The sequence below is a fragment of the Salvelinus sp. IW2-2015 genome, linkage group LG18, assembly GCF_002910315.2.
Source record: "Salvelinus sp. IW2-2015 linkage group LG18, ASM291031v2, whole genome shotgun sequence".
Lineage (NCBI taxonomy): Eukaryota > Metazoa > Chordata > Actinopteri > Salmoniformes > Salmonidae > Salvelinus > Salvelinus sp. IW2-2015.
In genome coordinates this window covers 43,370,648-43,384,414 of record NC_036858.1, presented here as the reverse complement: position 1 = coordinate 43,384,414, position 13,767 = coordinate 43,370,648, and the positions used below count along the sequence as shown (strand labels likewise).

The 13,767-nt window shown below is 41.4% G+C and overlaps 1 protein-coding gene across 1 annotated transcript; it reads left to right on the top strand.

Moving 5' to 3' along the window:
• Positions 1-5,290: 5,290 nt before the first annotated feature.
• On the top strand, positions 5,291-12,934 carry LOC111978614 (early growth response protein 2b-like). The gene is made up of 2 exons (XM_024008766.2): positions 5,291-5,494; positions 11,000-12,934. The coding sequence occupies exon 2, from the start codon at positions 11,208-11,210 to the stop codon at positions 11,931-11,933; it is 726 nt and encodes a 241-aa protein (XP_023864534.1). The 5' UTR covers positions 5,291-5,494; positions 11,000-11,207; the 3' UTR covers positions 11,934-12,934.
• Positions 12,935-13,767: the final 833 nt, after the last annotated feature.

The window sequence follows — 13,767 nt, the reverse complement described above, 5'->3', positions numbered from 1 at the left end:
AACGCTTGCTGAACAGACCAAGCAGACCAGGCTGGGATTTTGGGTTTACAAAATCAGTGAGAAAAAAAAACTTTATTTCGTAGTTAATTTTCTCGAAATCTGAAGGCACAACGTAGATTCGAGCCAATGTCTTAAGTACTGAACATGTTATTACTCGAACCTCTTGAAAGTGACAAACTGACACGTTTTAATTGACGTCAAAAACAACTTTATATCGAAGGAGTAACTTTGATTTGACGGCRGGAACATGCGCAGTTTGGCTTGAGACTATTATTTGTTTTAGTTATTTTTTTATTAACAACAAATCAATACAGAAAGTACATAAGGGAACACAAGTATATATAGATTATATATAATGGACAATCGAGCTAGGGGGTACAATATCACATTACAATTACACAAGGACCTTAAGGGACATACATACACTTACAAGTATTTAACTGTCTTAAAATACAGTTACATTTCTTTTTGTAGGGTAAAAAGCTCTGACGAAGGCCGTGTGGCCGATACGTAAGCTTATTAAATATCGGTGATACTATCAAGAGCAGTGTGCGGTTTCCTTTTCCTTCATCTTTTTGTAGGGTAAGAAAATGTGTTTTTTTGTTAGTAAATTTACATTTGTGTATATGAGATTTGGCCAAAAGAATAATGAAATTAATTACATAAAAATGTTTCAGCTTATTTTTATCGTATGTAAAGAATCCAAGCAGTACATCTCTCCACAATAGTGTAAAATCTTCATAAATGTGTTCAATTATAAATCTACTGATGTCTTGCCACAGTTTTCTTACATGTATACAATGCCAAAAAAGATGCAACACTGTTTCTGGGTGGTCATTACAAAAGGAGCAATTTGAGTTGATGTTTTCCTTAAACTTCTTCATATAGTGGTTGGCAGGATAATATTTATGAATAATTTTAAAGGAAACTTCCTTAATTTTGTTAACAAGTAGGTATGTGTGTGGCAACATCCAAACTTTTTTCCAACAGATATTATCAATAAATCCATTCCATTAAGGCATGACATAAGGTATAGATACAACATCCTGCTGAAACAAGGTCTGTATCGCTCTGTTGTTGAATGGACCAGAAGAGAAACAAATCTTTCCTACTGATGAGTCAACAGGGTCAATAGAAGGTAGGCTCTGAGGGGCAGGTCTTGACACGTTCCTGAATAACAGAGCAACACCTGAGGGAATGGCGTCTAAAACAATTGCAAAATCTTTAGGTGTTACAGGGACCTTGTAAAGTGATAAGAATTCCTTATAACTGAGTAAAAGACCCTCTGGATTTACCAGTTGGCTTACCAATAGGATATTATTTATATTCTAAAAACAAAGAAGTATTTTTATACAATATATCCCGATTATTCCATATATAATATATGTGTGGAGAAAAATTGTGTTTATAAATTAAGGACAATGACAAGAAAACCTGCCGATGAAAAGCAGTTGGCTTGAGACTTATCATTAGACACGATGATGTATTTCTACGCATGAACTTAGCTAGCCAACTTCGCCATGACATCGCCTACAAGTGTGATCAGGGATTTATTTTGGAGAAGCAGTTTCTGCCTATCTTTATACTGTACTGTCTTTGATTCAAGGAAAATAACATTTACATGACAAACATTGCACGGGAAGTTAATGTCATTTTTTTTCTCCCCACATTTTGTAAAATTTGCCATTCACAACGTAAGTCGCCTATTTGTTTAAAAAACAGTTGTTTGAAACAAACTGTGGTCAGTACAGATCCATCAGTTGTCAATTCAACCATAGTAAGTGTCTCAATTATTGATTTAAAAAATGTAGGTGGAAGTTGCAATGTGTTGTAAAAAAAAAGGTATGGACCTTATCATAGAAAGTGAGAGACACACTTTAAAATAACTCATAGATATTACCCGTTCAACGAAATTATTTGTTAATACACTATATATACCACCATAGGATATCACCTTTCCAACAAGTCAATATGTCAGATTTCTGTCCTGCTAGAGCTGCCCCAGTCAACTGTAAGTGCTGTTATTGTGAAGTGGAAATATCTAGGAGCATATCTAGGAGCTCAGCCGCAAAGTGGAAAGCCACACGAGCTCACAGAACGGGACCACCGAGTGCTGTCCTCGGTTGCAACACTCACTACCGAGTTCCAAACTGCCTCTAGAAGCAACATCAGCACAATAACTGTTAGTCCGTAGTTTCATGAAATGGGTTTCCATGGCACACAAGCCTAAGATCACCATGTACAATGCCAAGCATAAGCTGGAGTGGTGTAAAGCTCACTGCCATTGGACTGGATCAGTGGAAGCACATTTTTTGGAGTGGTGAACGTTTCACCACCTGGCAGTTCGTAGGGAAATCTGGGTTTGGTGGATTCCAGGAGAACGCTACCTGCGTAAATTCATATTGCCAACTGTATGGGGTGCATACAGAAATGGTTTGTCGAGATCGGTGTGGAAGAACTTGAGTGGCCTGCACAGAGCCCTCACCTCAACCCCATCGAACACCTTTGGGATGAATTGGAATGCTGACTGCGAGCCAGGCCTAATCACCCAACATCAGTGCCCGACCTCACCAATGTTCTTGTGGCTGAATGGAAGCAAGTCCCCGCAGCAATGATCCAACATCTAGTGGAACGCCTTCCCAGAAGGGTGGATGCTAGTATAACAGCAAAAGGGGGAACAACTCCATATTAATGCCCATGATTTTGGAATGAGATGTTATACGAACAGGTGTCCGCATACTTTTGGTCATGTAGTGTATATTCGAAATGTACATTTTGTTGATCTGTTTATGTGACTATGTTCTGGGTGGATCTTCGGCTAGACTTGGCTTAAAAAAGATTTGTTAGGGACATCGATCTGCAAGCTTGATGTTCTTTTTATTTTTGATAGTCCAAGATTCTCCACTAAGGAAAAGTATGTGAGTGATTTGATCATTATTCTTGCTTAATTTTACATCCATAAAATTATTTTAAAAATTAAAAAAGAATCCTATTCAGGTAGATTTAAATAATTACTTTGCCACATACTATGCGCTATAAGAATAAGAAGGTAATGAAATCAGTACTCTTAACCTTTTTACATTTATTTGAATGTAAAAACCCTGTATGCGTTTCTGTTTTTGTTTGTTTGATGTTTACATTATCTATTCATCAGTTATGTCACCCTACAGACTTGAAGCTGACCAAATAGCTCAGAACATAATTTCTGTTATCTCAGTGGCCACTAAGCTACTTGACTGACTGGTGGAGGGAATCTGTGTAAAACTATCATGCCATTTTGACACTCAACTCATTATCACATTKTTTTTTTGCCCTTATAAACCAGGTTTCATTACAGGCCTGATGGAAACGGGCGAATGACATCCACACATTAATACATACCATACGTAATACCATATAATACTAAATGGATTGTGTCATATTTAGGAGCAGAATAATACGAAATGCTCTGAGACCAGATTGCAGCCCAACAGCCAGCTATTTCATTTGTAGCCAAATAAACTGCATGGTTTCCATAATCGCAGTGGGAGGACCACACACCATATCATAGTGTGAGTACAAGTTTTACTTTAATATGATGGTTACTAAATCGATATTTGTGCACTGCCATTTCTCACATAATTAATTTAATCGACACAAAAAGATCCACCTTGGAAAGTTGACCCCAAGGTGGATCTTTTTGTGTCGATTAAATTGACAAATATTCTGGCTCTTAGCCATAATCTCATCATGTAGACTAGCCTACACGCACTATCTGTTAGCTGTTGGGTAGAGCACATGTGCCAAGACCATTTGGAATTCACTATTTAACCCAACAGTTTTTGTGACAAAACTATTGGTAGAGTTGAAAAATGTGATAGAAACACATTATTTCATGTACCAAATAAATATCTAAAGTGATAAAGTACATTTTGTGTGCACTACGTCATCACGCACTGTTTTTTCTATCTGCAAKAAGTAGGTTTGGTGGAAACACCACTGGTAAAAAAATGGGCATATTTTATTTATGCAGATTTTAGAATATTCGCATGGAAATTTGTCCCCAATTTGATGGAAACCTAGCTATAGAAACACAATATGAGCCATTTGAGGAGCAAACTTCCATCCAGTGCCAATATCCTTGAATAGACATTTAGTAGGTCGTCATACAGCTATAATATTGAGATAGATGAACAACTGTTTGAGATTAAATCTGTTATAGGCAAGTGCACTGGACTGGTGAAGTGTACTGGTGAATACAAGAGCCTAGTCTCTGTGCTTAATTCATGTGATAAACCTCAGCAAGAAAATAACCTGTCCTTCTGTGCTTGCTCAATAATTTGCTTTCAACTGAGTTTTTTTCTTGTTTGTTATGTCTGACTGTTGAAATACAACATGATTATGAATAATAGAGAAAATAGATTGGATATTCCAAATTAAAGAACAAGGGACAAGATGTATAGGACAATGTTTGATAGAATTGTTTTCAATAATTAATTGTTCTAGTATTTGATCATGTTTCCCAACAGTAAGTTAAAGTAACGGGCTGTGAGTCAATTCAGTTCTGCCCTACACCTCTATCAACAGATTCTTTTTTTTACTTGCCAAGTGAAACCTCTCCCTGTAATCTTTGTCTCATATTTTATGACATAACACCAACCATCAACCTTGCAGAGCAGTCATCCATCTCCTGGGGGGCATCCACCCACTCATCCTAGTAGGGGGGGGGGGGGGGGGGGTATTCCCTCATTTGCTTCTCTCACACACACACACAATTGTCCTACCCTGGTGTGATTATTCAGCAATTAAGCACTTTCTTAAATAATCTGAGCCTGTGTTTATAAACGGTGTCAGAAAAGGGCAACTCATCTCAGTCCTCAATGGTCACACAGTCCACTGATTTACTCACTTTTAGTACAATAATAAACACATTATCTAGGTAATCAAAAGGGGGAAAACTAATAAAAGCACATTGCATGCATCTTCTGTTTTTCCTATCCAAAATCATATGGGCAGCTGGTGGAGGATATGAAGAGAATGAGGGTATATCATGAACACATGAACACATACCCCAATTGTAATGTAGCTCATCTGAGATGGAGGAATCTAAAACTGTGTTGTTTGGTTATGAATCCTGCATAGATGGTTGCTGGGTCTCTGAGATGAGCCTCTCCTGGAGTTTCATCGTCATGAGAGCAGCTGTCCCCCAGGCCACGCCCCAGGCATGGGGTTTGAGTGACCCAAACACCTCCGGTTCCTCCGAATCAAAGAGACCTTTTCTTTTACAATCTGCTGGGTCTAACAAATCCACTTCATTATCATAACAATTTTAACTGCGAGGGTGGAAGCAAAGTGAAGTGGGAACAATCCTATTGTTTCTTTTTCCGTCAGTCAGAAGAGTAAGAATCTAGTCGGTAACTTTGGTTGATCAGACGTTAGGGGACTGCCACAGCAGAAGCATCTCTCTCTCCATCTATCTGAGGCCCTGCTATCACTGTCTCGGGGGCTATTACAGGTAAGCAATTGAGGGGCTGTTTCAGCTGTTTTTTTTGTTTTTTTGACTCCTGTTTTCTTGAACATGCAGAAATCTTAGGGACAGTTTCCCCAGACATAGATGAAATGTAGTCCTGGACTAAAATGCTATGGAGATTCTCAATCTGTGTCCAGGAAACTGGACCATAATAACAGTATCGTTGTTTTAGGCTTGTATTTTTTTAATTTAGAATAGATAACTTTTAAAATACACATGTAATCAACACCTTTACAATATATACTCTATATGTAAACTGTTAGGTATGAAATTAAGGTAGTATCATCAGGATCTATTACAAATACAACTTACTCTTGACGAAGCACATTATGTCACTGTACACATACTACTTATCACAAGTGCCACTATGTATTGGTAGGCTGCATGGTAATAGACTATCATTTGGATGTTGTAGTTTATTGATGCTCAAAATACTTGAGAAACAATCAGGCCTCAATTTCACAATAGAGGGTTCTGAAAGTAAATGTAAATGTCAGTGATGTACAATAACAATACTGTACTATAAAATATTCAAGTCATGGGTGATTCAAACACATCAAGACATACATTCCTCCCATTTGCAATACATGCATTTATGAATGGATATTCTCTGGTCTGTTTTTAATATATAAGAAAGCTTACTGCAAACCTCAAACATATCTTCAAATCAAATTTGTCACGCATGTAATACCTATTTTACAAAAACACAACACAATAACAAAGCAAAGCCTCCTATATCAGCCTAGTGTTATAAAACAAAGATTCATAATAACAAAAACCACACATGACATTTGATTAATCGTCATGCAGGGGTCTCCAGACCCCTAGGTGACACAGGCATAGGCAACACAAAACGCCCCCCTCTAAATCCCACTCAATGTGGCGGGGCGTGGGCGTGGGGTGCAGGGAGGGCACCATTCCCCACGGAGGCACGCTGTGCAGCCTAACGGCCGGACACTGGACCTGGAAAAACTCCCATCTGCCTGAGGGAAGAGGCATTCACCCAATACACTAACATTTTTGTAACTGTGGGCGTTAAAAAGGGAACTTTTGGATTCATTTCCCCCACTGCAAGGGGAAAGGGGAGTTAGGTAGGGAAGACAGTTCCTAAACTATTCACTAGTCATTGGGATGTCTTATTTAAGTAGGTCTATCATTTTTAGGTGGACAAGTGTTCAAGTGTTATAGGCAATATGAAAAAGCCTATGGACAATTGTTTTTGTGTTTCCTACATAGTCATATGTGGTATAACAAATTACATACACTAGCCTATTGTGGCATATGTTGAAGGTTTCACAAATAGGAATACACCTAGAGAGTATGATGTCATTAGGAACATGTCAGACACATTTTGTATAAGAAAGACTAAAGATCATCACCATTATAAGGAGACGGTGTCCCCTGTGACAGAATATCAAATCAAATTTTATTGGTCACATTCACATTTAGCAGATGCTATTGCGGGTGTAGCGAAATTCTTGTGTTCCTAGCTCCAACAGTGCAGTAGTTTCTAACAATTCAAAACAATACACACAAATCTAAAAGTAAAAGAATGGAATTAAGAAATAAATATTAGGACGAGCAATGTCGGAGTGGCATTGACTAAAATACCGTAGAATAGAATACAGTATATACATATGAGATGAGTAAAGCAGTATGTAAACATTATTTAAACATTAAAGTGGCCAGTGATTCCAAGTCTATGTATATAGGGCAGCAGCCTCTAAGGTGCAGGGTTGCGTAACCAGGTGGAAACCGGCTAGTGATGGCTATCTGATTGTCTTGAGATAGAATCTGTTTTTCAGTCTCTCGGTCCCAGCTTGATGGACCTGTACTGACCTTGCCTTCTGGGTGATATCYGGGTGAACAGGCCGTGGCTCGGGTGGTTGATGTCCTTGATGGTATTTTTGGCCTTCCTGTGACATCTGGTACTGTAGGTGTCCTGGAGGGCAGGAAGTTTGCCCCCGGTAATGCGTTGGGTAGACCTCACCACCCTCTGGAGAGCTCTGCGGTTGTGGGCGGTGCAGTTGCAGTAACAGGTGGTGATACAGCCTGACAGGATGCTCTCAATTGTGCATCTGTAAAAGTTTGAGGGTTTTAGGGGCCAAGGCAAATTTCTTCAGCCTCCTGAGGTTGAAGAGACGCTGTTGCGCCTTCTTCACCACACTGTTTGTGTAGGTGGACCATTTCAGATTGGCAGTGATGTGTACTGAGGAACTTGAAGCTTTCCACCTTCTCCACTTCAGTCCCGTCAATGTCGATAGGGGCATGCTCCTTTGTTTTGTTGACGTTGAGTGAGAGGATATTTTCCTGGCACCACTCTCCCAGGGTCCTCAACTCCTCCTTGTAGGCTGTCTCGTCATTGTTGGTAATCAGGCCTACTACTGTTGTGTCGTCTGCAAACTTGATGATTGAGTTGGAGGCGTGCGTGGCCACGTAGTCATGGGTGAACAGGGAGTACAGGAGGGGGCTGAGCACACACTCTTGTGGGGCCCCTGTGTTGAGGATCAGCGAAGTGGAGGTGTTGTTTCCTACCTTCACCACCTGGGGGCAGCCCGTCAGGAAGTCCAGGACCCAGTTGCACAGGGTGGGGTTGAGACCCAGGGCCCCGAGTTTAATGATGAGCTTGGAGGGTACTATGTTGTTGAATGCTGAGCTATAGTGAATGAACAGCATTCTTACATAGGTATTCCTCTTGTCCAGATGGGATAGGGCAGTGTGCAGTGTGATGGAGATTGCATCATCTGTGGATCTATTTGGGTCAATTAAGCAAATTGAAGTGGGTCTAGGATGTCAGGTAAAGTAGTGGTGATATGATCCTTAACTAGACTCTCAAAGCACTTCATGATGACAGAAGTGAGTTCTATGGGGCGATAGTCATTTAGTTCAGTTACCTTTGCTTTCTTGTGTACAGGAACGGTGGACATCTTGAAGCAAGAGGGGACAGCAGACTGGGATAGGGAGAGATTGAATATGTCTGTAAACACTCCAGCCAGCTGGTCTGCACATGCTCTGAGGACGTGGCTATGGATGTCGTCTGGGCCAGCAGCCTTGCGAGGGTTAACACGTTTCAATGTCTTACTCACGCCGGCCACGAACGAGAGCCCACAGTCCTAGGTAGCGGGCTGCGTCGGTGGCACTGTGTTATCCTCAAAGCGGGCGAAGAAGGTGTTTAGCTTGTCAGGGAGCAAGACATCGGTGTCTGCGACATGGTTGGTTTTCCCTTTGTAGTCTGTGATTGTCTGTAGACCCTGCCACATATGTCTTGTGTCTGAGCCGTTGAGTTGCGACTCCACTTTCTCTGTACTGATGTTTTTCCTGTTTGATTGCCTTARGGAGGGAATAACTACACTGTTTGTATTCGGCCATATTCCCAGTCACCTTGCCATGGTTAAAATCGGTGGTTCGTGCTTTCAGTTTTGCGAGGATGCTGCCATTTATCCACGGTTTCTGGTTTGGGTAGGTTTTGATAGTCACAGTGGATACAACATCTCCTATACACTTCCTGATGAACTCAGTCACTGTATCCGTGTATTCGTCAATGTTATTCTCAGAGGCTACCCGGAACATATCCCAGTCCGCGTGATCAAAACAATCTTGAAGTATGGATTCTGATTGGTCAGACCAGCGTTGAATAGACTTTAGCACGGGTCCTTCCTGTTTAGGTTTCTGCCTATAGGAAGGAGAAGAAAAATGGAGTCATGATCAGATTTGCCGAAGGGGGGGGGCGGGGGAGGGCCTTGTAGGCATTTCGAAAAGTTGAGTAGCCGTGGTCCAATGTTTTTCCAGCACAAGTACTACAGTCAATATGTTGGTAGATCTTTGGTAGCGTTTTCCTCAAATTTTCTTTGTCTCATTACCTGTGTGTCATAGTGGACGTGCAGGCATTGAGACAGTGTTTAAAGGGCCTCCCTTGCTTTATTACTAACTGCCACGGCCCTTGGATCAACAACCTTGTCACATGCACAGTATGCCTACAGGCATCAGCCATATGTCATTTACACTGAATGAGGGCAGCTTGATGAGAAGAGAGGAAGGGGTCCCAAGATGATCCCTTCAATAGTGTGGGATGTAYAGTAGGTGCAGCTATGTCATTCATACTTTCAGTCCATACAGGTTGGCAACCCATACCTCAAGAACGATTAATAGTCTATCTAATCCTAGCACGGGTCCTTCCTGTTCACTGGGTACAAATGTTCTAACTTTATGGGGTGATATGAAGCATATGCCTTATAAAGCATTCTAAAGCATATACCTTCATACATTTTTTGTTTATCCTTCACTGATTTTTCCGCCAAAAATGTTTTAGGTAGCTATAGAACTTTGACCAATTCAAGTTTCAATTGTTGCACATGAAATCGCTCTTCTCATATGCCTCTGTGTGTGCTTCTTCCTTCCCACGACTCGATATTTCATGTATGCAATTTACCGGATGTATTTGATATCAATAGAAATTGGGTGTCATCTATTACACCAGTTGAATCCATTTTTGGTGAAGTGTTACCAGAGTTCCTGTAAGCTTTTGTCAGCATGCCGATTATTATATAGACAATAAAATGGGAAATAAACTTTACATTGTAATATTTACTCAACTGAACCAGGATAACAAACACCATGCAAAAAGAAAAGTAATTTGTCATGTATTTTTTWAATTAATTGACAAGTGTTCTTTGATGTCGTAATCAAGCTTGAGGCCTAATCCTAGCCCGGCTTTTTCACCGTTTTAATCACCAAGTCCATGTATGGCCAGTGACGTTAAGGGACATTAAGAGACTCCCTTCAAATTCACACTACAATATTGAATCCCCATAATACAACGATATTATATTTGTCATGCYTAGGCGACACTATAGGCTATGGCAGAGAATACATCACTGGATTTGAAGGTTATATATTGAGTGCGTAAAGGCACGTAAAGGCTTGAAGCGCATACTCTTGGTCAAATAAATTACAGCTAAAACTATGGATAAAGGTTGGGTACCAATCTGTGTTTTTTTTACACAACATTCACGAGGGAATCTACTCAAAGGAAGAGGATATATCCGTATCATTGCCAGAAACGGAACTGGGTTAAAAGTTGAGTCATTGTAGAAACAGCACAGCCAATTAGATAAAGCTTATTTAGAAAATATTAATTTCTATTTCGCTGCTATAGCCAATAGAAGGGAAGCCAGGTGTGCTCATCAACCTTACTGAAATGTCAGTATTCAAATGCATTATTAGTAATTTGAGATGATCGTAAATTGAGGAGAATAATCCAAATTATTGGTCAATATTAATCCAATAGATTCATTGTCTGCTATAGTAAGCCAATGTATTTTTTAGAAAGCACTATGTGACATGAAACCTAATTCGTACCCATTACAAAACCACAAATTGGTGCTCAACCGCACGAAAAACCCATGCATAAAATGAAAAACCTGTGCGTAAAAGTCTTAATAAACGTTTTTTTGGCCACATATCTAACAGTGCTTTTTCTTTGCTCCGCAGGTGATCGTTCGAGTGAAGAAAGGGACAATTTCGAGTTGTCTTTCCAGAGCAACTTTACGCAGCCCCTTTACTCAGCTTGTTCGATACAAGGACACCGGAATCCCAGGGGCTTCATTAAGTAGTTAGTGATTTAACGACAGCAGCTTCCTCCCCGGTGTCTGCCTCGCCTGAACCACAGAACCTTTACGCATGAACCGTGAGCTGCACCATGGCGCAGAGTCAACACGATATAAACCACATGTATGCTCCATCATCTTACTCTTGTAGCAGGGAGATGTACCAGGACCAATCAACCTACCTGTCAACCTCGACCTGCCCCATGTCCTACCCACAGCCGTCCCACTCCTACACGTCACCAAAGTCGACAGTGGACAGTGCGCTCTTAACCATCATGCCTGACTACAGCGGGTTCTACCAGCCAAATTGCCAACGAGACATCCAGGCTTTTCCTGACAGGAAAGGGTTACCATATTCACTTGACTCGCTGAGGCTTCCACCACCTCTGACACCTCTGAACACAATAAGGAATTTTACACTTGTGGGACCTGCGACAGAGGGCCCTTGTCAACCAAATCCCTACAACACTCCAAATTTACCCCTGAGGCCAATACCGAGGCCGAGAAAGTATCCAAACCGCTCGAGCAAAACGCCTGTCCATGAGCGACCATACCCTTGCCCGGCAGAGAGCTGCGACAGGAGGTTCTCTCGTTCGGACGAGCTGAGCAGACACATCAGAATCCACACAGGGCACAAACCCTTCCCATGTCGGGTCTGCWTGCGCAGTTTCAGTCGCAGCGACCACCTCACTACGCACATCCGCACACACACTGGAGAAAAACCATTTTCTTGTGACCACTGTGGAAGAAAGTTCGCCAGGAGTGATGAAAGAAGGAGACACACGAAAATCCACTTAAGACAGAAAGAGAAAAAGTAATCATAATCACCCTGGCAGAATTGGTTTGAACATTCAGCCACAATGTTTCCATGCAGTCCAAAAATAATTTTATAACATCCAAATCACATTCACACTGAATTTAGCAGACATAGTTAACTGGGGCGACTACTGAATGTGGATATAAGGTGCTGAATGAATAACATCCTAAATGGACAGGGCTATCACATGTATATTATTGAAGTTAGGCATAGAGCCAGTTAGTCATAACTGTAAATGTGCACAAACACTAGTGCTCAAGATATAAAGTGTTTCAATAGAGCAGGTTAGGAAACAGTCACATACATGCTGAATAGCAGGCAAGGAGTAAGATTCAACGCCAATACTAAAGGGTATCAGCCGGCAAGTAGCTTCTCTTTTGCCAGTGTTTAAAGAACAACTGAAAAAAAGATGATACCACAATAGATGAGACTGTGATGGGCATCCCTGCATTTTAGCTGGAAAGGAGTGCAATGACCAATATCACAGAGCCTAGAGGTCTGTTCTGTTCTGCTGAATATCATCCCCGTTCTGAGAYTGGGGGCTTGACTCCCATGTGTGCAAAAACTGGAAGCTTTGTACAGTGTCTGTCAAGAGAGACAATTAACTGAATTGATTAACCTGCTGTTTGATAACTTTTTTAAATCTCCTGTTACTTGTTGGATAAAGATGACAGAGTAACAAACAATTGATGCCACTTAGCCTCTCAGCTGTAAGATCATTACAGAACGTAACAAAGTAGAAYAATGTTGATACTTTTATTGTATGTGTTTTTTACACACTGAGTATTGATATTTAACTGACTTGATGCTTCTTACAATAATGTGTTGTAGAATATGTATTTTTGTCTTATTTTGGTCCTTTGAAAGTAGGCTATAGGCTATTGAATATAAACTCAGCAAAAAACAACATCCTTTCACTGTCAAATGCGTTTATTTTCAGCAAACTTAACATGTGTAAATATTTGTATGAACATAAACAAGATTCAAAAACTGAGARGTAAACTGAACAAGTTCCACAGACATGTGACTAACAGAAATGGAAAAATGTGTCCCTGAACAAAGGGGGGTCACAAAGGGGGGATAACAGTCAGTATCTGGTGTGGCCACCAGCTGCATTAAGTACTGCAGGGCATCTCCTCATGGTCTGCACCAGATTTGCCAGTTCTTGCTGTGAGATGTTACCCCGCTCCTCCACCAAGGCGCCTGCAAGTTCCCGGACATTTCTGGGGGGACTCACCCTTCCCACTCACCCTTCGATCCAACAGGTCCAAGACGTGCTCAATGAGATTGAGATCCGGGCTCTTCGCTGGCCATGGCAGAACACTGACATTCCTGTCTTGCAGGAAATCACGCACAGAATGAGCAGTATGGCTGGTGGCATTGTCATGCTGGAGGGTCATGTCAGGATGAGCCTGCAGGAAGGGTACCACATGAGGGAGGAGGATGTCATTGCAGCGTTGAGATAGCTCGTTGTCATTGCAGGCAGTCCGATGATGCTGTGACACACTGCCCCAGACCATGACGGACCCTCCACCTCCAAATCGATCCCGCTCCAGACTACGCTCATTCCTTCAACGATAAACGCGAATCTGACCATCACCCCATGTGAGACAAAACCGCGACTCGTCAAATAGCACTTTTTGCCAGTCCTGTCTGGTCCAGCGACGGTGMGTTTGTTCCCATAGGTGACGTTGTTGCCGGTGATGTCTGGTGAGGACCTGCCTTACAACAGGCCTACAAGCCCTCAGTCCAGCCTCTCTCAGCCTATTGCGGACAGTCTGAGCACTGATGGAGGGATTGTGCGTTCCTGGTGTAACTCGGGCAGTTTGTTTGCC